Source organism: Strix uralensis, chromosome 3 (assembly GCF_047716275.1).
Source record: "Strix uralensis isolate ZFMK-TIS-50842 chromosome 3, bStrUra1, whole genome shotgun sequence".
Classification (NCBI taxonomy): Eukaryota; Metazoa; Chordata; class Aves; order Strigiformes; family Strigidae; genus Strix; species Strix uralensis.
The window spans coordinates 27401328-27428742 of NC_133974.1; the positions used below are offsets into that span (position 1 = coordinate 27401328).

Consider the following 27415-nt stretch of genomic DNA (forward strand, 5'->3'; position numbering starts at 1 on the left):
AAACACTATTAACTTGCCATGTTGGTCACTAGCTCAATTGAGTATAAGAGGTTCAGTTACTTGTACACTGATAACTCATTTATTTGAATAACTGTTCATTTTATTAATTCATGAATGAGTACTTCAGAATATCCTTGAGAGGATGAGAAAAAAGAGAGGAGCAGACCATGAGTGTAGGATGACGGTGCGTGTCTGTGGCTGAGGTGATGGAGTCTGGATCACAGAACTCTGTCCTGCAGCCTGTTCCTGTGTCTAGTCCTCCCCAGATACGTCCTGAAAGGGCCTAGGACTCTGATTTAAGAAAATATTATGAATAGACTGAATAAACTTTTAAATATTAAAACTAAACTTTTACATTTAAATGGAAAGACTGGTAGATATCAAAGATGGAGCATTATGATTATCTGATCTGACTTCACTGCAAAGACCAAATAATCTTTACCATGATTTTGCATAATTGCAGTATCAAATTGCAAGTGATGAATTAATACTTATCCTGTGGCCTTGTTGAAGAGCTGTATGCAGATCACTGCTGATGCTAACTGCCTGTACAAAAAAGTGTCACCAAGATCATTGTTAAGATGTATGGCTTATTGTTGTCTGACAAAGACGGTTATTCAAAATTCAGCTCACATAGAGACTAAAAGATCTGTTTAGCAAAAACCTGCCAGAAAGAAGAAATAAATGTTTCTTTAAATTCTTTAGACTTGTTTCTATTAATTTCCTTTCTTATCTATTGACTTGCTACTCCTTCAAATGCCTATCTGTGGAGGATTCCCCTTTGAACAAGAACTGTCAGGTTTGTCTTAAAAAGTTTTTAGAGGTTTCAAATCTGAATTTTTTTTAAAAAATACAATATTTTAAAGCATAGTATTGCTACTGAAATTATAACTTTTTCAACTGGTAATAATTTTACTTGTAATTCCTCTCTTGTTTTATTTTAAGTGCTGCACTTGATCCAGGAATTAAATTTTGTTTACTACCTTATTTAGTTCCAATTCAGTATCCAATTCACTGGGGTCTACAAGAACTGGAGAATTACTTATCTGCTTCATTTCAGTTTGTTTCACAGGAGATTTGAGCAGGGTTTTCTTAATTGCTTCCCTACTATTTAAGATATCTTGCTCCATATGGTAATATGCATAAAAATTTGAATTTGTTTTCTTCCTGAATAGCTGCACATAATTACTTATTAACTAGATTAATCTTTTCTTATCTTTAGGACATTCTGCTGATGCTTTCAGACTAGTCCGCAATTATTTTTTCCTTTTTTCATCTAATCTGTAATAAATAATCTAGCATGCCAGAGTAGTGGATTTCACCTGAGGATCTCAACATGATTTGCAGACAATAATTAATTAATTAGTTTCACAACCTGTCTTTAAAATAGGTGAAATAGAAATGCAGCCTGCCAGCACACAGTCATTAGCAACATGTTGCACCATTAACTGTAGCTGCTCTATAAGCAGGTGGCGTAATCCACTTCTCCCAAGTATCAGGGAAGGTTCCTGCCCAAATTGCACCATGTTTAAAAAAATAAATAGTTAAAATCATCTGGTTGGGATGTTTACCTGGTGTTTGGATGTAATTATGTGCTATATGGACATATGCAGGCATACATTATGTCTGTAATATCTATTGCAGAATAGTGATCTAACATCATTGCTGTTGGTTTTTTTAGCAACATAAATGCTACTACAGGTATTTGCCAAGGCACGGTATTTTTACTTATAAATGCATTTTACTACATCATGTAGCTGAATGGAAAAATGTTAAAGATATATATGAGGTGAGCAGAGAATTTGTCAGAGTTAAACCCCGAGGAAACTTCTCATTATTCATCCTGTTCTATTTATATAGGAGGATCCTTGGCTTTCCTTCATACTTGACGCATTATTGACCTGTGACCAGTAATTTTAAACAGCCTGGATTCGGTATTGTTCTGGTTTACCCTAACCATATTACTGCTTGAACTGAGCTCATTAAACAGAATTAAGTGGATCTATAGGGTTTGAAATTAGTGACAGTGAAGTAAGTAATATCTATAGCAGGAAGCAAAAGCTTTATTGTGACTATCATACTGATATGGTCATAAAGTGTGCAGTAAAAAGTGACATATTTTAAAGTTTACATAAAATGCATAGGAACCCATTTTAAGCTCACATTCAGTATCCAAAATCAGATTTTTTTTTCCAACTTCAAATTTAACTGAGTTTGAAATTCTTGAAAGAGAGAGGGAGGGACAGGAAGGGAGAAAGAAAGAATTAGAGAGTGAAGTGGGAGAGGAAGAGGAGGGAGGACAGAGGGAAGGAAGGAGGGAAGGGGGAAGGAAGTGGAAGGCAGTGAGAAAAGGGAGAGAGGAAGGTAACAGAATTAGGCCATAGTAATCTGTAAATCATAGTGCTTTTGCTTGCAGTTTTGTGACAGCAATATGAAAATCTTTAATATCAATATTGAAGTCCTACAAGCTGCTAGAAATATTCACACCCAATCAAAATGTTTTTACAGGACAACTGCTTTAAACGTCTGGCCACTAAACAGTCCATTAGTGTGTATACCTCATGTGTCTATTACTGACTCTTAAACACATGTATGAAGCTGAATACAAAAGCTGTAATCTTGAAAAAGGATGTAATAAGCAATATTTGAAAAGACATTTTTTTCCCACTTACCCTTCCCTAAGTATATAATTAACCTTTATTTCTGTATTCATTGACTCCTGTGTTGGTTTTCCTTTCAGAAGTCAGGCTGTTATCAAGCTGGTTTTTTGAATATTGGGCATAAGTGTTATTTCCCTGATACTCAAAAGTTTCATTAAAAATGACCAACAGCAGAGCAGGAAATTCCTTCTCTGTCTTAGTTATAACTATCCACATCTGTTAATAGCAGTTGTAAAAAATATAACTCTATTGCAGTGGACTGTAATGTTCCTTTTTAATCTTATAAAACAAGGAGATTATCCCACTTCTTTCCAAAGACTAACAGGAGCCTCTGTTGAGGACTGCTTTCTCCACTTTGGTGTTACCTTCACTATAGCATGAACTGGGGGAGGTTTTTAACCAGAATTAGTTCTAGTCTCAGTCGGGGTTCTGTGGATATCTAACAATGTCTTGGGCAAGGACTTCCAATTTTTTATTCCTCTTTTTCTTCTGTATTTATCTCTGAGACACCTTCACTAGCAATGTTCCTTAGGATTATGAAATCTACCTTTTGGAATAAGTTTCAATGTCTATGGAGGACTAACCTCCAACAACTAATGATATAATTAGGAGTTGTTTCTCAGTAGTAAGTCTAATCAGGTCATGCTCATTGGTCTGTAGGCTCCCACTAATTTGAAATCTGGCAATTGAATATTTTTTTTAATTGGACACTGCCATCCAAAATAGATTTGTTTTCTCTTGGATGCAATGTCTTTTATGTTAGAAAATAATAATCTTCTAATGAAGTTCTGTTACTTGCTGCAGGGTCACCCTGGTATAAAGCTCATGGACTTACCACTACATGGTTTACAAGTCCTCTGCAACTGTGTGTTTTTATTTTTCTGCATGCTAAAAATGTTTGATAGGCCACCCTTGTGGACTGTGGTTAACATACTGCATATAGGCATTTGAAAGTCCATCTTTCTGAATTAAATTGAACTCTGAAACACATCAGATTTGGGTGCTGACTTAGATCTAACAAAATCTTCATGTGCTTAGAAACATAGAAAATAAGGTTTTTCTGCTTTTAAAACACTTATTTTCATCTACCCTCATTATTTTCCAGGGTCTACTATGAAAGCACTGTTTCCACCTCTGTCTTAAGTCCCTGCGTTTCCTTTTTGATTCTTTTCTTACGTGCTTAATGTACCTGTAGTATATATTAATTCCTGTAAGTAACAAGTGATTTCAGTCAGTAATGTACAATTGAACAATATAGTTATATTTTATTGGAATTTTTTTGTCTAAAATACATATATATACTAGCAGCAGCATTGAACCCTTGCAGGATATTTCAAATATGTTGTTTATTTATAAAATATGAATATTAGATATTCAGCTCTTCCCATTTAATTTCGTGTCAGAAACATGTGTTTACTATTAAGATTTCAAAGATGACAGACAGTGCACAGCTCTTCATGAGCAAACTTAAAAGCAAAATTATTCTTCCCAGTCTGGAAAAGTGGGTCTGAATCATCTCTTCTTCCTATAAATCTGCCTTTGACTAAGAGAATCTTTCATTGTTTCCAAGTGTCTAATTAACAAATGCCAACAAAGTTGTCTACTTTTAAAAAATGTTGCTTGTTTTTATAGTTTAAAGTCTACAGCCTGTAAGTGTTCATTCATATTGTGGTTTTCTATACATTGTCTAGTGTTTTTCAATACGTAAACTCTCAGGAAGTGGGGTTCAGTGTCAACAATGTGTTTATACAGGATTCTTGAGGAAACTGAGTGGAGTCGGGGGAAGGCAGACTGACTTGGAACTTCATTCCATTCCCAGCCTGAGAAACCCCACCAAAATATGCTTTTAAAGGTGGCAAAAAACCAAAGTATTTTCAAGAATTGTTATCCAGATTAGCTGAAATCTCAGACATTTACTTTGACTCTTTGATAAGCAGCAAATTATTTTAAGATTCCTTGAACAAAAACTCAGAAAGAACCATCAGAAGTGTTGACATCCAGTCTAGTTTACCTTGGCATGAAAAATATTTGTAGGGAGGAGCAATTTGAATGGACAATTTTAGTACATTTTTTAAAATGTTTTTGTCCCTTTGCATTCGCCCCTGCTCCCAAGTTTGAGGTGGCCTTTTCCCATGTTCTTAGCTGTGTATGGCCATTCATGGCAGCCATTCATAGTTTCAGGTATTGAAATTTCGAGTACTTAACCGTATGGTGGTCAACTCATACTTCTCTTGGCCAGGTGGAAGCTAGCCAGGAGCATCCACTGCTCTTACTAGTACTCCAGATATTTGACAGAAGTCTCAAAACAGAGACTGGTCTCTGAGGTTGTCATATGAGGTTTTCAGTCCTGCACAGCAGATCAAAAAGTAAAATTTATTAAGAGTTTAGTTCTAATTACTATTGGCACTTTTAAAAAAATAATTAAGGCTTATCACATGGTTGTGCATTGGTTGGTTTTGGGCAGTCACTAAGTAATGCACACGTGAATTAATGAGTACTTCTACTTGCAAACAAATTTAAAATAAAAAGTATAACATTATAATATTAATTCAAGTAGCCTGAACATTCCCTAAATATTAAGGGATCCAATGAGAACCCACATATTAAAGCTGTTAATACTCTTTTAAATAAAAAATTATTTCTGAAGCAGCAAGTCTTTGAAATTCATCATAGAGAAGGCTGGAGGCTAGAGAAGTACCTTTTATTTTTGTCATGAGTTTCCATTCTGGTATAGCTGAGTTGTAAGCTGTCAGAAATCCTGGCATTTCCTTTCTGTTTGCTTTCCTCAGGAAAAGCTTGGCAGCTTCCCAAAATAACAACTGAATAAGGACATTCTGAAGAGCTAAATACAAATATTAAAATCCTGCTATTCAACCAGCTGCAGCCCACATGACACTGAGAATAGAGCAAGAACATCAATGGCATGAGAAGAAAGGGGAGAGTAAGCTCCCAAACACGTTCCCTCCATCATGCCGAGGATTTTCTGTGCTGCCTCATGTGCTTCTCTGTAGGACCACTGCCTGCTTCAGTTTGCAGTGACAGAACACACCTTGCTTGTTAAATATCAAAAGTGGTTTAATTATTGAGCGGAGCAGTGCAAGCAGCAAGGAAAGTGTTAAAATTGAACATTGTGAGTGCTTGTTGCTTTAATCATGCATGACAGTTCTTTGCAGATTTAGGTACATCTTTTCTTGTCTATGGTGTGCCAGTCACTGGGCAGCAGCTGTTTCTTTGCAGAGCCTTTCTTCCAAGGGTTAGGTTTATAAATGCTTCTTGGAAAGTCCCATCAAAGAATCCCCAGAATATCTCCTTTCCTCCTCTCATCTCCGTGACTTGCTGAAACTCAATTCTTCATGTGCAGAAGTAAAGCTTCAGAGGAATTATTGCCTCTGCTGCTGACTGCAGCAAGGTGGTGTCTCCTATAGTTTAGTCAGCTCAAGCTGAATTTTTACTAATCCTTCAGCCAGAATAACAGCTACCAAATCCATAGATACAGACCACATTTATAAAGTTAATGTATCTCACTCCCATACATTCTGCAAGATACTCGCCTGTGAAATTCCCAGTTGTGTGAATTTGAAGGGGTAGCATAGAAGGTGTCATTTTAAGATGGTACATGTATGACTTGCTAGCTCAGACTGCAGTAGCTTTCTGAAAGGTAATGCAGAAGGCTGCTGTACATTCACTTTTCAGAGAAAACAATCTTATCTGCACTTCAGAGAACTTCTGTGTTGATTTTAGTTTAATCTGTAGAAGAGCTAATCCCGATCTTCTGATCTGCTTTTTAAAGACATGGTAAGCGGCACAAAAGTTGCCAAATTGAGCAAAAGGCAAAATTGTCAGGTAGTTGTTAGAAGATGGATCTTCCCGGTCTATTTCAAAATTAAATCACATCCTTTTTCAGAGCTCCTGTTTTTACTGCCATATCATTCTTAGCTGCCAGAATCAGAAGATATTTCCCCGATAGTGATAGCTAGAAAGTTCCCCTACCACACATTTTTCTTATGTGTTTCTTGGACAGAACGGATGAGGCTTTGCAATGTGGGCTACACAGTTAAACTATTTATATAGTGCTTTATGTGGTTGCCTGCATTCATAATTTTCTGAGAATAGGTTGCATTGTTTTCCTATATTGTATTGCCAAAGATTTATAGAATTTTAGTTTACCTTTTGTTTTCTGGGAAGTGACTCATGAATTTTCATTGATGTTGAGCATGTCTAACATCTTGTTACAGAGAGAAGCTGTTGAAGTTATTGAAGGCTGCTAATGTACATGTTGAAGTAAATTTTTATTCCATTTAAACTTAGTTTTCACTTTAAAATGCTTATATTGTGTAGGTGGTACGTGATGTGATAAACTGAGACTTGGTAATCAGAACAGAAGACATATTCGGTTCTGAGGTGCACTTTTTGTATCCTCGGAATTGATGGTGGAAGTGTGTTGGAGCTAGAGGAGGAAAAGAGGATAGTGAGGGTTAGGAGAGCTGGTTCTGAGGTAGTGTAGCTGCCTGTTATAGTGAAGTGCCAGACTTCACCCTGTAGTTAATTAAATTGCTTTTAAAGAATGCAATAATGGAAGAACATTACAAAGTACATTGTATAGTTATGGTCTATTGCTCTCTGAATGCACAATCAAATTAAATAAATTAAATATGATCTCAGGGAGCCAATTTTGGTGATAATATACTACAAGTAGTGACATTAACTTCATGGAAATTGTGTAAGTGTAAATCATCTGAGTACTTGTTCCATTACATTGCCAAAGAAATTAGGAGAATGGATCATACTCAGATGTTTGATTCCTATTTGTATTATTGTATCTAGGCTCTATTTACAGAGGGGGTCTCCCCCATTATACTGCTCTTTGGCACTTTAAATATCTGATCTGCTACATTGGCTATGTGAGACCTCAGCAATTCAGGCAGCCAGGTGACCTGAGATATTCAGGTGCAACTCACAATGGTTTCAAAGTATGTTTTGCAATGAAAGAATGTGTTGTACAAAGCATTTGAGGGCTGTGTTCTATTTTGAAAATTCATATGAAATTAATGAACTATCATCCTAGAAGCACTCTGGTGTTAGCAACAGTGCCAGAAAGTAAGGATATCAGATGATTTATTTAGGATGCTGCTAATACAAATTGCAGCAAGCATAAGCAAGATCTAGACCCTCAACCATAAACAACAGCATAACATAATTAAAAAATCCCACAATAATTTGTGGGACATGTTATATAGCTTACTAGTGTGAAGGCTCTCTGCACTGATCATTTTTTTTTATGGTGCCTGAAACCCACCCAGTCAATTTGCTGCCTGCCTCCTGTTGCTAACAGCAAGGTATGCGGTACCATATCTTCTTCCTGCACTGTTGCAAGCATCATGACCTGCCTGCTCTCTGAGAAAGGCCAGATTCAGATAGCACTGAACCTGTGCCACAAGGAGATTCTCTCCAAAGCAGAGATCTGTGGAAAGGAATTTGGCTGGAGTACCAGGTCAACGAAAACAGAGTTAACATTTCTATCTGAAATGTAGTTCTTCGGTCTTGGGGTGAGAAAGGGCAGTGGCATTCAAAAGTACTGCACAGCAATATGGATTTTTGTCATAGCATGTCCAAAGTAAGCCTCGTGTAGGTTACAATAAATTAATACTCTTGCAGCGTAGGGTAGGTCTTTAGCATCATTCCCTACTAGGTTATTGATATAATGGTAGGTGTCTCTTTAGTAAAGGCTGACCTAAGAAAGCAGTTTCATTAGAGGATTGCTCTTTTTTATTGCTTATAGCAAAGGATGTGTTAAATGACACACTCTACAAGTTATCCCTTAAAGAATTATAATTAGTGCTTGTGAAAGGAGTGAAGATAGTGGGATAATGAAACTGTCAGTAGTTCACTAAATAGGCTTACAGAGCACTAGCAGTAAAGGCCTTTCATTACATCTATGTCTTAAATTCTCTACACACCCATTAAAAGGGTTGATTTTGATGTCCTAAAACTGAGCTATGAAGATTAAAATCCGTTGTTTTTTCTTACCAAAATTCTTACCCAAAACTGGAGAAGCAAAGCAGAAAAACTCATTTACTTGTCAGTATTCTTTATTTATAGCTCTGTTTGTTTTCTTTAAACCTCACAACAAAGTTTGCCATTACTACCAAACGTGGCAAAAATTCCTTGGATTTTGGCAGTGATGGGAGTGGAGATCTGAGAGGTCACTTGGAAGGGACCTCAGGAAGTCTCCAGTCCAGCCTCCTAGCAATAGAATCTGACCAGGTTGCTCAGAGCTTCATCCAGTTGGGTACTCTCTGGGCAACCTGCTCTACTGCTGGGCTGTCTTTGTGGGAATAAGGGGTTTTCCCTATATGCAGTCAGAACTGCTCTTGTTCCAGTTTAACCATTGTCTCTTGTCCTGCCACCACTGTGAAGAATCTGTCTTTGCCTCCTCGAGACCTTCCCTGTAAGTCACTGGGGACCACTGGAAGATTCCCTAAAGCCACCTTTGCTCTGGACTGGACAAACGCAGCTCCTTCAAATACTCTTCACAGGGCAAGTGCTTCAGCCCTTGAACATCTTGGTGGCCCTCCCCCGGACATGCTCAGGAGATGTTTAGTAACAGATGTGTTTGTACTGTTGGGATTGGCAACTTCTTTCTATACAAGCCTTTGAATAGAGTTAGTTTCTGAAGGTGAGAACCATTTAAGCAAATATAATGCATGTGAATGGGCCCAAACTAGTAACTCCTAGCAACAACGACTAGCCCTGTAACATGGTAGGTCAACAGAAGGGAGCATCAGCCTCCATTTAGTCTTATAATATCCAGTGTGGTGTCATGTTACCCTGTACTTAAGCTCCTGTTTTGCAAGAATCTGCATAATTTTGCAGGAAATTTCAGCTATAGCTGTATATTTTAACCTTCAAAATATGTGTGTGTGTCTCATGAATCTTACACTAGTATTTTATGTAGGAGTGAGTCATTTCTTGAACTTGGAGATTATTAAAAACTTTTAAAGAATGAAAAGAACTTTGAATTAAAATGATCTGATAGTTTACAGATAATGAGTTTTAAAATGTTACTTTATTCAGTACTGTGCAAATTAAATAAAATACATCAGCTTACTGAAAAATGTGTTTTAAAATATTTGCATAAAAAAGTACTATCCAACAAAATAACACTTTTCTGCCTATACTTAAATGTTTCTAAAATGTTAAAGTAATGTGTAAAACTTTAGTTTTCTATTTCAAACCATAGTCTTAGTGTCAAGATAGTAGTAAGAATAATAGAATATGGCTCTGCTGGTGCCTTCATTTAAATTGATAAAACTATCAGCTTTGTTAGGAGTAATTTTATGCTTATTGACTTCAGCAGATTTCCTTCTTCTGTAAGGATGCCATTGAAACTGAATTTTAACCTTAAAAAGCATTCACCATGGCAATAAAAGAACTGGCAGATAAGATGAAAAGACTAGTAGTGACAATCTAAGATTATTTAAATTTAATTTTGGAGGAAGAAGACTAGTATAAAAATGTTTTTCTGCACTATCTTCACTTTTAGTTGATCACTGAAATGTCCTCTTTTATCCCTCTTCTATCTAATACCAAATCAGGTGGTGGTAGTTCTTGCTGTGCATAATATTGTGCACAGCAAGTATCTGCTCCACCAACTATTTTCTCCTCCCTGAAAGTGTAAAATGCTTAATTATTCCCAACTGAGATCCATTTTTGAGCAGGGTGATAATCAGTTTCTCAAGGTTTGGAAAGTTCTCCCCAAATTCTGGTGCTTTCAGCAGAAAACTGTTGCACCCATCCAGTGTCCCCTGCATGGCTGGATGGCCTTTGTATTTCCTATAAAAGCACTGGTGCTTGCTTTTGAAAAGACCTCTGCATTTTGGAAAACAAATATGCTTTGGAAAGAAAATGACAGTTTATAAGGAAGCCTACTGTATGATACTGGAGTGTTCTGCCTTGGGGGATTTTCTTGACACAGAATGGTGTCGTTATGCCCAAACGAAACAGAATTTGTGAAAAAGGCAATTTTCTGACCTATTTTCTGCAATTTGAATTCTATCAGTTTTGTTGTTTTTTTTTTTTTTCTTGCTGGATTTCATTGTTATGTGGCTTCTTATCAGGGTGGAAATTAGCTTTGCAATTGCAAAAACAAATGTAAAAACACAGTAGTGAAATCTTTTCTTCCAGAGTGATGCAGCAAGTAACTAATCCTTCAGCTGTTGTTACAGCTTTAATTAAAGGTAGATACATACACATTTTAGAATACCTCTTGAAGTAACTTCCTAGTCTTAGTTTCCTTAGTTAATCAAAACAAGATTAGGACAAGAGGGAATGGCCTCCAGTTGTGCCAGGGAAGGTTTAGACTGGATATTAGGAAGTATTTCTTTACAGAACGGGTTGTTAGATGTTGGAATGGGCTGCCCAGGGCAGTGGTGGAGTCCCCATCCCTGGAGGTGTTTAAGAGTTGGGTTGACATAGCGCTGAGGGATATGGTGTAGTTGGGAACTGTCAGTGTTAGGTTAATGGTTGGACTGGATGGACTTCAAGGTCTTTTCCAACCTAGATGATTCTGTGATTCTGTGAAAACTTGGGACCCTAAATACCCTATTGGCTTTTTCTTTTCCCAAGCTCAATATTCCCTTCTGCTGCAAAGTAGGCAAAAGTATGGGGAAATGTACACCCCTCCCCCCCCCGCCCCCGCCAAAAAAAAAAAAAAAAAAAAAAATTGAAGGAAGTTTAATACATTTAAAAGCCACAATATTCCATGACATTTATGGAATCCACTTGCATCAAAATCTGTAGTTTATGATCAAACTAGTCTGATTTGTAGAAATCAGTATACAGAAATGACCTTATCACTGTAAATGACTTTTTACTTATGATTGTGTATCTTATGTGTTGTGGTTTGAGCCCAGAGGACAACTGAGCACCATGCAGCCATTCACTCACCCCTTCCCCCTGGCTCTGGGAAAGAGAAAATGAAGTAAAAGGCTTAGGAATCAAGATAAGGACAGGCAGGGGTGGCTCACCCATTATGGTCACGGACAAAAGACAGGCTTGTTAGGGAAAGAAAAATGACATCACTTTAATTCAAAACACTAAGGACAACAACACTTACCAGACAGAATGGGACAGTGAGAACCATCACCATATCTTAAAACACCTCACCCCACTCCTCCCTTTTTTCTGGGACTCAGTTTTGTTCCCGGTATCTCTACCTTCTCCTCCAGCTGCGCAGGGGCAGGGGATGAGGGGTACAGTCAGTCCTACCGTTTACTCCTCAAAGTCAGGGGGAAGCGCTCTTCTGCATTCATCCGCCTGCTCCACATGGTTTCCCTCTCACGGGAGACAGTCCTCCACAAACTTTCTCCATCATGAGTCTTCTCCACAGGCTGCAGCTCTTCCCAAGATGCTCTGATGTGGGTCACCTCCTCATGCTGCAGTCTTCCCAGCACCAAACTACAGCAGCGAAGGCTTCTTCTTCCCATAGAGACCTGGGGGTCCTTCACAGGCCATAGGCGAATCTCTGCTCCACCGTGGACCTCCATGGTGGCAGGGGGGTGGCCCTGCCATCTCACCATGGGATGTAGTGGGGGTCTCTGCTCTGGCACACCTCCCCCCCTTCCTCCTCCTTCCTTCCACTGACCTCAGTGTTCTCATAGGTGTCCTTCTCGTAACTCTTCCTCACAAATCCCAATCCCCTTTCAGATTCCCCTTCTTAAATACGTTATCGCAGAGGTGCAACCACCATCACTAACTGGCCCAGCCTTGGCCAGAGGCAGGGCTGACTTGGAGCCAGGGGAGCTTTCAAGAAGCTTCTCACAGGGGGCCACTGCTGTAGCCCCCTCCCCCACCACCAAAAACGCTGCCACACAAGCCCAGCACAGTATGCATTGTTCAAGTTTGGCACTCTTCTTCCTCCAGCAATTGAGCCTAATTATGTTTGTGTTGACTAGATTAATTGAGTGTTGCTAAGAGTGAATGGACAGGCTAATGAGGGCATACAACAAGAGTCGTCTTTGGTTTCCAGGGAATGCAAAAATGGATGTCCAGTTGCTTGTCAGATCACAACTGTGGCTTTGCATACATGTCCTTAAATCTGGTGAAGATTTTTCAGCTAGCGCAAGCTTTAGGTTTCAAAATTAAAAAAAAAAGAAACAACCAACCAAAAAACCCTATTCTGACTCTGGAAGGGAAATCTACTTTTTCTTGCAAGACTACTTGGATGCTTTGAAGAATTAACTCCAAAATTAATAAGCTTAAATGGTTTAAGAACAGTTCTGCTAGTGAAGACAAAGAGGGTTTCCCTGTTAATTCCCAAGTTACAAAATATCTGCATAGTAGTGCGCATGCATCTCTCTCATGCCACCATCTTACTGGCCTGCTTGCTTATGTATGTCTCTCCTCCCCTCTTCGTAAAGATAGATATGGCCATTCTAGTCAATGTTGGGTTTTAGTTTTTATTCCTCATTCTCATTTTTTCTTTTCTGTATATTTCCAATATATTAGTCTTTGCAACCACAGATGCTGCAAACAAATTAGCATCTTAGGTATCTACCATAGGAAAATATTAGAATGATTTCTGAAGGCTGTACTGTTGATTTTGAATATTTCACGTATTCATGTCAATGTATGCTAATGAATCCATTCAGGATTTCTCCCTTACATTTAAATAGATACTTGAATGTAATGAGCACCTGTTTCTAAAAGATCTGAAGAAAAGAAAAAGCTTAAGAAGAAATTAGGGAGTTCAGAGGGAGGGAGACACAGGTAATGAAACAGAACTATTTGAGAACAGACTTGGTTTTACCTAACACACTTGTTCTGTCTTGGCAGATTTCTGCTGACACATGAGTGAAACAACACAGGTGAATAAATAGGGTTGCCATGTTCCGTTAATGTTGTGTATCTTGGAAACAAGACCAAGCAGAAGGTGCAGTCTGAAAGTGATGAGGTCCTTAGAGTCAAGATAAAATTTTGTGGTTTTCAGTCTTTCCTTTCAAATTTAGATAAAGAAATATAATTTGTACCATTAAAAACCACATCTAGGTTTTATTTTCAAAAAATCAATAAAATTAGTGAGGTAGTGCATGGGTGTATTGCCTAAGATTTGTGAAAGAATTGAATTATTTCATGCTGTTCTGTTCCTCTCTGACTGGTGGATTTGTAGAGTCTTTATTTTCAGGTGACATATTATGGTAAGGCCAAGTCCTTTCATTTTTACTTATATTTTACAGGAGCCGTCTTTTCACTTTTCCTAATGACATTGTTATTTTACTTTTATTTTTTGTAGGTCAGCTCATTAAGATCTTTAGTGGTTTAAGTACATGCTTGGCATAAGTGAGTCTTTTAGTTCTAAGCAGGTAGAATTCAAAAAGGTAGTTTAGACAGTTGACTGGAGACATAACTTTTACCTGGGTGTGTGCAACAGCATTTACCAAATTTTGTGAAGTAAATGTTTCAGTTCTGGACTAAGATGGTGATTGTAACTTAACAAGTACACCACTAAACTTGAGGTACAGACAGTTTAAAGAACAGATACCTGTTCTCCCTCTGTTATTTCCTCTAATGCTCCAATAGTAGTTCTTCCGAAATTGCTAATGATATGTCAGTAGTATCTCATCTCCAAAATACCATTAGCAGGACATTGCTTTTCCCAGTCAGAAATACTTACTTTATCCCCATATGTTGAAGGGCATCAGTAGCTGGTGTTCAGCACTCTAATCTTGAACAAGCTCTCACCAGCTGAGGAAGTTTCATCCCAGTAAGAGTGCTGAATCAGTGTGGATCCTGAAGTCCTCAACATCTCTATCTCTTCAATGTCTGCTTATTGACTCCTTCATCTCTTGATTATTTCGGAGAAGATAATGAAAGATGAAAAGCCCCTTGTACAAAAACATCTGCAATTTTTTTTATGCACACTGCAGTTATATTTTGATGGTTTAATGTTTTCCACTGTATTCGTATCTCTGTTTCCCCTTCCCTTCTCTTCCACTGGATCTCCTTTTTCTCATATAACCAATCGCTACACACACCCACAAGACAACTTTTTCCCAGACGTTGGTACTTGTCACAGATATCACACAAGCAGTCACCTGACTTCTCAAAAAGAAGATCCAAGGGTCTTGAAAAGCCTTCCAGGTTAAATGGTACCACATGGAAAATATTAGAACTTTATGATGTGTAAAAATATTAGTGTGTTAGCTGCCCAGTGCAAGCTTCAGTGAAGAGTTTTGTATATGTTTATACAATACAATAATTTGTGTCTTTTCTGTTTTATTCAGGTCATTGCCATCGTTATGGATATGTTTACAGATGTGGATATCTTTAGAGAAATTGTGGAGGCATCTGCTAGAGGGATTGCAGTGTATCTCCTGCTTGATGAGTCAAACTTCGGTCACTTTCTGAAAATGACAGAGAAACAAGGCTGTCAAGTTCAGAGGCTCAGGGTAAGGCTTCCTGTGTTCCTGTACATGAACAATCACTACTCATTCCTCCACAACCTACTGAAAAGGGACTCTTATTCAAAAAGTGATTATTGAATACTGCTTTTTCAAATTCACTAAGAGGTATAAATAGGTAAGCTCTCGGCAGAACCTTCTCTACAAATGTTTTTCTCTTTAGATTGTTATCTTTTTCATGTGTCAAAACAAGAGTATTTGATAGAATGACATAATTTTTCATATATTATTTGTAAAATAATTTTCCATTATTATGTATCTAGGAATACTACACATTTGAAAAACTTAGCTTCTTTTTGCTTTCTCTTAAAGTACCTGCAAATAGAGTCATAAAGCTTATGTAAATTAATAAATTGCATACTTCATTTTATGACCTTTTTTTAAAGTTATTATCTATTAAAATACTTTAAAAGCCCCAAGATTCTATTTTATTACTGTTTTCCTGAAATCTGTATTATCATGTCTGTCTGTGTCATGTCTTAGAGAGTCTTACTTTTATACATGAAATACGTAATTTTATCCTCTGAGAAAGATAGCAAGGCTAAAGTTTACATTTTTCGCAAGATGTCCTGTGCCACCCTATTAACAAGGATTAGAATACAAACCATGAGCTGCACTGACCTGACGTAAATGCTTCATAAATACTTCAAGATTTAGTGTATTGTAGATAGAACTGAAGAAGTTCCAAGGACGTTACCAGAGATGGTTTGCAAAGTTCTGAGCACTGCCTTGGCTGAACTTCTGTATAGTTCCATTTGCAATTCCTTGTTTCTGTAACTAGTTAGGCTATGTTTGCTCCTGGGAGAAATATTGGGAAAGCTCTTAGCAGCATGCATTTTAAAAACCCAGTCCAAAAATCAGATAGAGGTATGATGTATTTGTGAGGATAAAAAAGGTCTTTTGTTAGAATTTTGGATCAAACCTGTAGTTTGTACCAGTTTTCGCTCTGGAGTGTTGTTTTAGGTCCTGAAAGTATTTCCACACCACTTTCCATGCTTGTTTCTTGTGTATGAGTGTGTGGGATTGCCCTCTGGTGGCCTAATACACAGAGCTATGGGAACTCTTGGAAAGAAAACATCAAAAATTAGTTGTGGGTCTGTAAACACTAGTCATGATTGCCTTCATGAAGTCAGTATTTGGTAATATTTCCATACTCTGGAACTTGAGACACCACCATTTGCTGTTACTTGGGTTAACTATGTCATAGAGGTTGCCAAAAATGGTGTATGTCTTTTTATGGCATGAGTTTTATCCTTCCAAAATAAAAGAAATTAGGAGCATGAATTTAAAGTGATATTTCAAAAAATGCCATAGTATGCATTTTCAAATTATTTCTGTGCAATGTGTATCTACGGCTGTTTTGAAAGCTTGACTTCTTTTGGGTGGGTTTGAGGCTGTATTTTTAATATGGTTTTATAGATCTACAGGCATTTATACTGTGGTTGAAAGAATTAATGTACATACATTAGAGTGGATTTTGTATGAATTAGTGTGGATTGGAGAGGTTCAGACTTGTCCTCTTTAGTGACATTATATATACTATATTTCTGTTTTGTAACAAGGGGAGAAATAAAATACATCTTTACACTGCAAGGTTTACTTAGAATAGTTCAAGGTGTATCAGAAAATGAAAAATAGATGCCAAAGAGAGTTGTGTGCTGGGTTTCCAGTTTAGCTTGTAATAAAGCTCTTCAAAGTAATGGTCTTTTCATCCAAGTGCTACTCCCAGTGACTGTTGCTCTAGGAATAGAAGCTTACTACTCCCACAGTAATTCTCCTGTGCCTTTCTTGAGGATGAAGAGAAACTGCTGGTGACTATGAAAGAAGTCAGTACTTTGGAGAAGTTTTCTCCCTTTCTCTTTTTCCCATCACGTCAAGGTTCACAAAAACCAAACCATCTTTTTCTGCTCTTGGCTTTTGATCCTCCCCTTCTGTTCAGTGAAAGCAGGAAGAGGAGAGAGATGTATGGATCTGTTTCTTTTTTTCAGGATGTAGCACCAGCAGCATTGGTCTTGTTATTCTCTGGCATGATTTGGTTCAGTCTTGCAGCAGTATGGCAGACACTCCCTCATGCCATGCACTCATGATGAGGAGTTTCTGTAAAGTTTTTCTGACTCAATACCTTCTCTGGCTCTTTTTCTCTTCCTTTGGATCAGTAAAAAATGAGATGCAGGGATGAGCAAGACTGTATTTTTGAATTCAGATTTACAATTCGGTAGTCTGTATGGAAAAAAAGGATTTTATTCACAAATCTACATTAAATGTCTGTGCAGACAGTTTTTCTTATCTGTAGTCTGCATATCAGGGCACATTTCCCTCTTTATCAAAAGATATAACTGAAAAAATTGAGTGACTATGTATTATGTGATTATTATGTGGATTCTGTATAGGAGAAGATGAAATCAGGGGTTTACTAGGAGCTTTTTCAGTCTCTCCTACAGCATTTCTTCTTGTGGGTTGGTTTTTACTTAATGTTCACCCTAACATCACCAGTGGAACTCAGATAAACAATTTCTTTTTTATACTTTCCCATTTCTCTTTCCCCACTTATCTGTTTCCTGACTGTCCTACATTTTTTCCCCATTAATTAATGTTTCTTTTTTTTCCTCATCTTTATCTAAGCTTCTTTTGATTAACTTTTTCTCCAGTCTGACTTGTTGTTCAGTCAGCAATTCCTTTGCATAGAAAGACGAAAAGTCAGTACAGATTGTGACTTTTTTGAGGTCAATACTAATAGCTGAGTGTTTTGAGAGATGCTTTTTTTTTCTGCTACTGACAGGTGCTGCAGCAAACTATGAAATAGATTGCATCACCGAGACAACAATCCCCAGAACCACCAAAATGCTCAATGCAGTAACTTAATTTTGGATTAGAAACAATGAACCAGTGTAGGCAATGTTGTTTAATGCCTAAGTCAATCAAGCTCCTCAGCTGATGCCAGATCATCATGTTTTATTTGGTGAGGTGAGGCATGTGGCAGAGGCTCCATGCTCTGCAGAAACTTATTTTTACTTCTCTGGCAATAATGAAGAATCATCTTGCTACAGAAGGATATTGAAAGCAATCTGGCAGGAACTGTTTATCGCCTGATACTCCTCTCAGTATTTTTAATGAATTGCAGGAATGAGAAAATAGAACCACTAATGAATTTATTTTACTTTCTGTTTGTGAAGTCTACTCCCAGATACGCATGCTTAAATTCATAGTAGGAGCTGCTCTTGAGATCTGATTGCAGCCTGTTATTTCTCACCAGTGTTATCAAAATCATCAAAATTTTTCCAGTACTTCCAAGTCAAAGTCAAATTTAGTTGTTAGACATGCACAGCATGATGTTGTGTCTGTGAGCAAATGTCTGTACTGAGGGACTCCAGACTCCAGTGAAGTCATTGAGATTTTGTCTTCAGTGGTCACTGAATCAGATTTGAGGTCAGAATAGAAGTGAACTTGAAAACTAATTAACATTTGTACACCAACTATTATCTATTGGTAAGAAGAGAGGCACAGGATAATAAATAATATTGTCAGTGATGAACAATACAAGAAATGTGACTTTTTTTCCTTTAAAAGTTAGGCTAAGTATTAGGTAGACATCCATTTTTTTCTTTGTGCATTTTCTTGACATCAAGTACAGGGTGAGTAATTGAACACTGATAAAAACAGACTCTACAAATAAAAACTGCTGAAATGAAATGTTTGAGACCAGTATGTTCACTGTACTTATCTATCACATTGGAGGGGTTTTACTGATGAAAATAAATGTGTAATGTTGAATTATACTTCAGAATTTTAAATCATGCTTATGTGTCTCTCTGGGAAGATAGTGGTGCAATCATCCATAAAAGAGGTTAGAGCTTGTTTCCTCTTCATTTGGGTGTCATTTAACTGGGTAGCCCTGGTGGCCATTCTTAAACTGCAGCCACAGGATGTTTTAAATGTCCCGGTGTCCTACACCCTGCTCTTGGAGAAAAGAGAAGATCCTGTGTCTGGCTTCAGAAACCTAAAACATCAAGTCCTTGCTTTAATTATTTTTCCATATGCATCCACTAGCAGTCACTGACAAAAACAGATTACAGGACCAGACAGACTTTTTGTTTGACTCTCTGTGGCCGATCTTACATACCTTTGGGTGTCCCATCGGGCTAGCTGGGATCCTTCGTTATGTGTGTTTTATGGTTTGCCCATGATTTTCCTCTCAGGATTCATAAAGGAATTACTGCTTTACCCACAATGATGCATAACACTTCTGCAGTGATCAGTGACACGCTGCTGTTAGTGCTGTTAGTAGGGGAGTCCTGTAGCCTGAGGATGAAACCAAGTAGGAAGGCAAAGCCTAGCATTTCATACCAAATGGGGCTTGCAATTCAGTACATACGAACTGGAACGCATTGTTATTATTATCCTCAAATACTGTCTGTATTTGGGCAATTATTCAAAGTATGCATCCCTGGCACCTAATTAGAGGGTTTGAAGTAGGTGAAGAATGCCAGATGAACTGTGGAGGAAAGGAAGTGTTATATGAGAAAGGTGAGCATGATCTCTAGCACATGCCTTTGTAATGCTGCCATGTTCCCATCTTTGAGTGGATGACCTACTGAGACAGGGAAAGAGTTGGCAGGATTAAGGAAGCAGGAAAGAAAAGCTGCAGGAGGAATAATACTGAAGAGAAGGAAAAGAAAAAGGAGAACAGGAAACAGTGACTATGATTTATTTTTTAAAAAACAGCAATTTAAGGTAAATTTTTCTCCTTTTTTAGATATGCCTACTTGAAGTTATATTTCAACTTATGAGTACCTAAGGCAAAGCTTTTTTTTATATAGTATGGTAATTTGCAAGCCATCAGCCTTGCTCGTGCCTCCAGCATTCCAGATTTACAAGTGATATCCTGTGCAATAGCGATCAGACCTTATCTCAATAAGATTTGATGTGTTCAACTGGCATGTCTTTAGGCCAGCATTACTTGTTATGGTTATTTGAAAATGTATAAGCTGCCTCTCAAGTTACCTTTTCAAATTATAATGACATAAATATAATTTAATATCATCGAATATAAATCTCACATACGAATATAATTACATTGTATATAGAATTGTGTAAAACAGTCATTGAAGTAAAAGCCACTTTCATAACTAATTCACAAAATTTTATTTTATAGTAAATAAGGCTTTACTATTTTGATAATATTTAGAATGGGTAAAATCCAGTATTTTCTGGGTTTTTTTTCAGGAATTACTTCTTCCACACTATTTAACTTTCAAATAAAAACTTTTTATTTAATTACTTTTACCTAAAGCTTAAGTAGCTGCTGGAGAAAGAAAACGGTTGGACTAGATGATCTTCAAGGTCCTTTCCAACCTAGATGATTCTGCGATTCTATTCTATTCTATTCTATTCTATTCTATTCTATTCTATTCTATTCTATTCTATTCTATTCTATTCTATTCTATTTATTTTATACCCTTGATTTTGCTGAATTTACGCTAGATACAATCTTACCCATTTTGCTTTGTGAACAGCCCTAATCCATCTGTACCTGGTCTTTACAGAGCACATGTCTGCTGTGATTTTCAACCTGTCCTTGTAGCAGTCCCATGAAGCAAGACATTATTCTGTATTCACAAGTCTTATATTCCACTATTTCCATATATACAGTCTATGTAATAATCATATGGATTCTGTTTTCTTACTTCAAATGCTAAACTACAGATTTCACTCCCACTGTAATACTTGTAAATTACCACAAATTAGCTTTGCTAGAACACATATTGCAAGGCTAGAAACTACAGTAAATGTTGTGATCATTCACAGCTATACCCCAAGCTATTTCTGTCTTGTGAAGCATTTTGTATCTCACAGCCACATGAAGTAGGTACTGTAGGTTGGTTTGCATTGAATGTAAATGTTGTTTTTTCTATAAATAAGCACCTTTCTGTAACAATTTCTGATAAATGCTTTTTTTTTCCACATCCATGTAAGAAGTTTTTGAAAATTAGTATTAGTAGAGTCCAGAAAGTAACACTTCTTTTGAATTTTTTATTTCTAGGAGCTTAAAAAAATAAGTGACAGTAGAGAGGAAAAAAAAAAAAAAAAGGACAGTAACTTAGGTGAATCAACTTCATCCCCAGTGTGGGAGAAAAATTGACCACATTTTTGAGATCCAACATGGAAAATTTCCCAAGTGCAATTTACTAAGTTCGCATGAGTAAAACATAAAGCTTCTTAATAGAATTCAAACTTAACTGCTGCATAGAGTTTGTGCTACCTATGCATGTTGTGATAGCATCTCTGATTCTAGAAATGTGTTTGATCCTATGGTGCAAAGCTGATTGAGAAATCTTACTGGTGGTAAGGGATTCTGGTGCCAGGAGGTATCATTCAATGGATCATCTCAGAATGGGGTATCTGTTTGTAGGTATAGCAGCCTTGTCCAATTAAAAGAAAAGTGATCCTGGCTCTTTAGATGTCTCTGATTAGCTGAGGTGCCTGGAAATCTTCTAAATATTGTACATCAGGTGATGGATTTTTTTTTTTTTTTTTAATGCTACAAAACCTCTTTCTCTTGTTGAAGACTTCTTGTGCCAGAACCTCATTTCTGGGAGTGGTGGCTGTGGAAGAGCAGAATTTAATTTTCTGTGGCCTAGGGAAACTCATCAGTCTTGAAGACAAAGCAATAACTTGTCATTTTGGGTCCCTAGGGGACAAGTTTGATCAGAGTTTACTTCCCTGCAGGGTTTATTAATACACAATAATATAACTCTTCTACTATACCTCTGACTTTTAAACCCCTGGATACTAAATATGGAATATATAGTGTAACAACTGATGTATTTCAATTGTCTTTTTCAGAACATGAGGGTGCGGACAGTAAAAGGACAAGATTACTATTCTAAAACAGGAGCAAAATTCCATGGAAAAATGGAACAAAAATTTATTCTTGTTGATTGTAAGAAAGTCATATATGGTTCTTACAGGTAAGATCAGTCACTGAGGTGTCCGTAGAAAACCTGTCATCTCAGTACCTCTCCTATTGCAAATTTGTTGGGTTTCTTCTATTTCTGAAAATCCTTCCAGTGAATTCCATGGGCAAATTTGATGATCTTTTCTGTAATTTAATAAGTTATTGTAGATACTTATTGCTAACTTGCTTAACACAGAGACAAATTTTGAGATTCTCTGTTAGTTTTTCACGAATAAAGGATATAGCTTTTGCTATGGCTGGAGACTTGCTAAAGAGAGAAGAATCCTGATTTGTCTTACATTGGCTGAATTATTCTTGTTTAAAATTCACTTCAGAAAAGGCTGCCAAAATTATTTCTCTTGGATAGTTCCTCCTCATAATAGTCTTCTAAAGCTAACGTTATAGACCTATTCTGTGGCACTCTGTAGTGTACCATGGTCAAATTCAGAGTTGCCCAAGTTAAGTTGACATAGTCTGTCTTTGTATTTGGCTAAGTTTCTTTATTCTACTTTCCATTTTATTTCCACTGTATGTGTGCAAAACATAGGCTGGAAGAACTTCTAGCTTTGCAGAGCTGGAAAAAACCTAAGTTAAAGCAGGGACAGTTTAATCTTACACATTATTAAATATTTTCCTTCTTTTCATGCTACACTTCTCTCCTTTGTCCTACTGAATTAGCTTCTGCCAGTGTAGTGTCTGGGTGCCAGATCCACAGCCACTGACTTCCATAGATTTCTATCACTGTAAGCTTTCGAATATCTGGCTTTTTATTTCCTCTGAGTCTTGGCCAGCCCCAAATTCAGACTAATGTATAAATGGTAGTGAGGTAAGTGACAAGTTCGTAAATGAATCAGTATAAGAGAGTTCAGGGAGAGTCTTTCTATTTTGACATATACACACACTATTAGAGTCTGTGAGAATATGATAGTTTTTCTCATTTCATTTTGAAAAATAACACTGCTTTAAGACCTAGCACCACAGGGGCTGGAATCATCAATTTCTGTACAAATCAAGCTTGCTTTGTAAAAGAATGTAGTGATTTATAACAGGAAAGATGAGTCTTTCTGAATTCTTGCTCTCTGAACTCAATTTAGTTTAGGATTTTTTCAAAGATTACAAAATATATTATTCTTAATTGTGAAAATTAATAGAAAAAACTTATGCAGTATGATTTGATTTAATGTCAGCACACTGTTATTTCCTGAAAAATACAAAACTGACAAAACAAGTAAAATGAAATCAGCAAGCTATTTATGTGAATACAACAAACCTATTTTCTAACATTAAGAAGACAAATGCAAATAAAACAAGTATTTAATTCTCTCAGGTTTTTTTTCATGAAAATAGAATTGCAAAACAGATTTTTTCTTTGTTGTAATCTACAAATTGCATGCTTTTGACACCATATTAGGCTTGTTGAGACATCCTTAATGTACATGTTAATGTATTTTACCTCATTTTGTAGCTGTAAAGTAGCAATAGCTACTTAGCTTTGAGCATGTGTTCAGCCTTTCTAAGTACAACAGAAAAGAGGAAAATTTCCTTCATCTGAATATCATCATTGCAATTAAAAGAAATGTTCCTGTCTAATCTGGTGTGCATAATAGAAAATATAAACTTCTTAACAATTATGCGGTGCATCTTTTTGAAAATGTTTTTAGAGTGAAGTACATTCAGAACTGTTGAAGCAGTTCTGCAGTTCTGCATATTATTTCAAATGTATTTTTTTCACAATTTAACTATACATTAACATTCTCTGACTCAGGAGTAAATATAGTGGATCTAGTCAATCCTGACATAGTCTTTGTAGAGGTAATTTTGTTCCATTAAGTATTTGTACTCCACTGTTCTACATCTGTGAATACTTTTTTGCAATATCCACTTTTTATAAGGGCAATTAAGTAGTGATAGACGCATTCCTGCTCCCACTGAAAGCAGTGGAAAGTCTCCAACTGAGTTCAGATTAGAACTTCCAAATCCAAATTACATGAATCATGCCCACAATTTATTTATTTATTTATTTAGAAAGTACTGGTATAAAACCCAGGTTTATGTGAAAACTTTCTTAAGAAGGACCAGTGTAATACTTTAGTTCAAGAGAACTGTTTCTAATGGTCATTTGTTCTTCTTTTTCAGCTTTATGTGGTCATTCGAAAAAACCAACCTCAGTATGGTTCAAGTTATCACAGGACAGCTGGTTGAATCCTTTGATGAAGAGTTCAGGACACTGTACGCCCGTTCTTCTGTTCCTAGTTCATTTGCCCCAGAATTAGTGCGGGTAAACAGTCGCAGGACACTCTGGGATAATGATACATACCAACACTCAGTGTCTTCCTTAGCTTCAGTTTCTAGCCAAAGAAACCTTTTTGCTAGGCAAGACAAGGTTCACAAGATAGATCCTGTTTGTTGGAAAACTCATGGAAGATATGCAGTAAATGAAATAGATAAATATGGCTTGAGAAATCAAGCCTATAATAAACAACCATTTCATCCAGGTTTTAATATGCAAAATCCAATCCAGCAGTATCAACCTAGTGAAAAAAATGAGCACTGGAAGAGACATAGTTATGCTGGGGAGAAGCCAGAAAGGACACCTTACCTATTGCTCAACAGAGCTATTAATAGAGCCAACAATCCATCAAATACTTGGAAAATGCCATCTGATAGCCTTAGTATTGTTTCTTCATTACGAGGAGGATATGCAAATAACTACAATACACCCCAGCAAAGTTTTGCCGATCAGTTTTCACGACCAAAGGTAAATCTTGCAGAAAGAAATTCAATTGTACGGAGGTCTTTTAATGGGACAGATAATCATATCCGCCATCTGCAGCAAAGGATGCCGACCCTCGAACACACAACAAAATCATTCCTACGTAACTGGCGAATTAAGTCATATTTGAATGATCAATCAGATTATCCAGTAGAGTCTAATGGGTCAGCCTTGGGTGACAGGTATGATAGCTATGACACAGCTGAAAATATTAAAGCTCATGCGCTGTATTCTCATTCTCGCTTACGATCATCATTGGTGTTTCAGCCAACTTTACCTGAACAGCAGGAAGTAAGCAGCTGTGCAAGTTCCTCAAATTCAACTATAATTGGGTCAGAAGGAAGTGCAACACCTAAAGGGACATCTAATCATGCTCCAAGTGTGGAAAATGGAACAGATAACGTTTTAGAAGAATTTAGCACAAATGTCCCACTTAAATCAGATGCACCAAAAAACCACAGAATTCATGTTGCAGACAACACAAAGCCTAGTGTAAATTCAAATGCAGCAGGCAACTCATCTATCTACTTGTACACAACACTGTGTGCAGACAAACATGCAGAAAATTTGAAGAATCTTCAAAATGAAAATATGTTAAAAAGGAGAAGTTTTCCCATGTTTAATTCAAAGTCCATATTAGACCCTGGTGCCAACAAACATGCATCCAGTTATGTTTACAGCACATTGACTAGGCATAGACTTAAGGAGGCAGTTAGTCCAAAACCTCCAGAAGACACGCTGAAGAGCTCTAAAAGTTTGCACAGTGTGACCAACCACTTGCCACAGGAGGAAAAGAACCTCAAAGGAGAGCTAAAGAGCCCGACTGCTAGCAAGGCAATCTCTATGGCTGCTCTCACTGAAGCTAGCAAAGAGGAGTCTTGTAAGGATTGCACGTCAAAGAAGGAAAGTAAGAATTCCCCAAGTTTTCTAAAGAAAGGATCCCAGAAATTGCGGTCACTTCTTAATCTCACACCAGACAAGAAGGAAAACTTGTCAAAAAACAAAGGTCCTGCCTTTTACAGGATGTGTAGTAGTTCTGACACATTGGTTTCTGAAGAAGAGAATCAAAAACCAAAGATTTCTGAGAATAAGACAGATTCCTCCCCAAGGAGAAAGAGAAATACATCATCAAATTCTCAAGGTAGCTTGAACAGAAGTAAAGAAGATGTCACTGGGAGCCCAACAAAGTCTCCAAAGTCTCCTAAGTCACCAAAACCTCAGAAACCTCCATCTGATGAAAGCAATAAAAAATGTCCTCTCTTGTGCCCCCTTGAAAGTAAGTTCATAGAAACTGCAGGAGATGCATCTACCCCAAGATTTAATACAGAACAGATTCAGTATCAAGATGTAAAGGAAGTCACCACAAATACTACTTCCGAAAGTGTCCCTGTTTCTGCTCTTCAAAGAGCAAGTTCAATGACACCGCAGCTGGCAAGCTCAAAACGGCAAGAGGAGCTAAGATCTCGTTTGAGTGAAAGGCGTGTTTATAGCCGCTTTGAGCCATTCTGCAAGATGGAAAATGCTAGCCAACCTGCAGGAAATGCACGCAACAGCAGTTCACATCTCTCAGATATCAAAAGCAAGACCTTAGGGAATAATTACGGCAGGAGTAATCACATGGTCAGCTACAACTCAACTGCTTACCATCCATTGCAGCCTAATGAAAATAAGCTGAGAGGATTTATGCAAAAGTTTGGGAACTTCCTGCACAAAAGCAAGTAAAAGTTTTGTTGATTATGTTGAAATACAGCAAGAATATCAAAGCTGGACATAATCTTAACCAGACAGGACTGATGACAACCTTTGTAGAGCTTACTTGGGTATCTTCTTGGGTCTAGGACATTGGAATGAATGTACATATTTTTACATAGTTATCCTAGAATTGTTATACTTAAGTCTTTACAGAAATTCTGTGTCCAAAATATGTCTCAAGGAAGTTGTTTATAGTGTTTATATTGTAAGATTAATTTTATACATTTTCCTTGTGAAGAGAATATGTACTAGCATATTGTAAGATTAAGTGTGGGGAAAAAAATATGGAGGATGTTTTTAAACTTCAAATAATACTGTTTCCAAAGATTTGCCCTTTAAAAATAGGATAGCACTAGGAATAGTGGCTTGCATTTTTTCAGCATTTATGTACACTTTCAAATGATAAACAGAAATGTTAATGCATTGCATGTTACTTATCTTCAAACTAATTTTTGAAAACCTCTTTTAGGCTTCATCTTGTTAATAATTTATCCCATAGCATCTATCAAACTTTGGGCAGCAGATGGATCTATCTTACTTTATTGAATTTTCCATTAATATGATATTTTTCTGAAGTATTTGGCACACAGATCTTAAAGTGACCTTAATCTGAGCTTTCACAGACGTGTTTACATGGTTAAACTAATGTGAATGTAGAATGAACGTTAAAAAAACTATTTATAAAAAGGTGCCTTGAACATAACTTACAACTAGTTTAAATTTCAATGGATTAATTACATTTGTATAACATGCCAGTATTCTGTAATGTATTCTAAAAATAGACTTTTGTTACATTTTTCTATTTGGTGTTTTCGAA

General features: G+C 37.0%; 1 protein-coding gene across 1 annotated transcript in view; it reads left to right on the forward strand.

Annotated features, from left to right (window-relative positions):
• FAM83B (family with sequence similarity 83 member B) overlaps positions 1-26568 on the forward strand; it is a 44213-nt gene extending 17645 nt beyond the window's left edge. The window contains exons 2-4 of the mRNA XM_074864717.1: positions 14942-15106; positions 21962-22086; positions 24210-26568. Of these exons, the coding sequence (XP_074720818.1) occupies positions 14942-15106; positions 21962-22086; positions 24210-26568 (2649 nt within the window). The remainder of the gene's footprint in view (positions 1-14941; positions 15107-21961; positions 22087-24209) is intronic.
• The last annotated feature ends 847 nt before the right edge of the window (positions 26569-27415 follow it).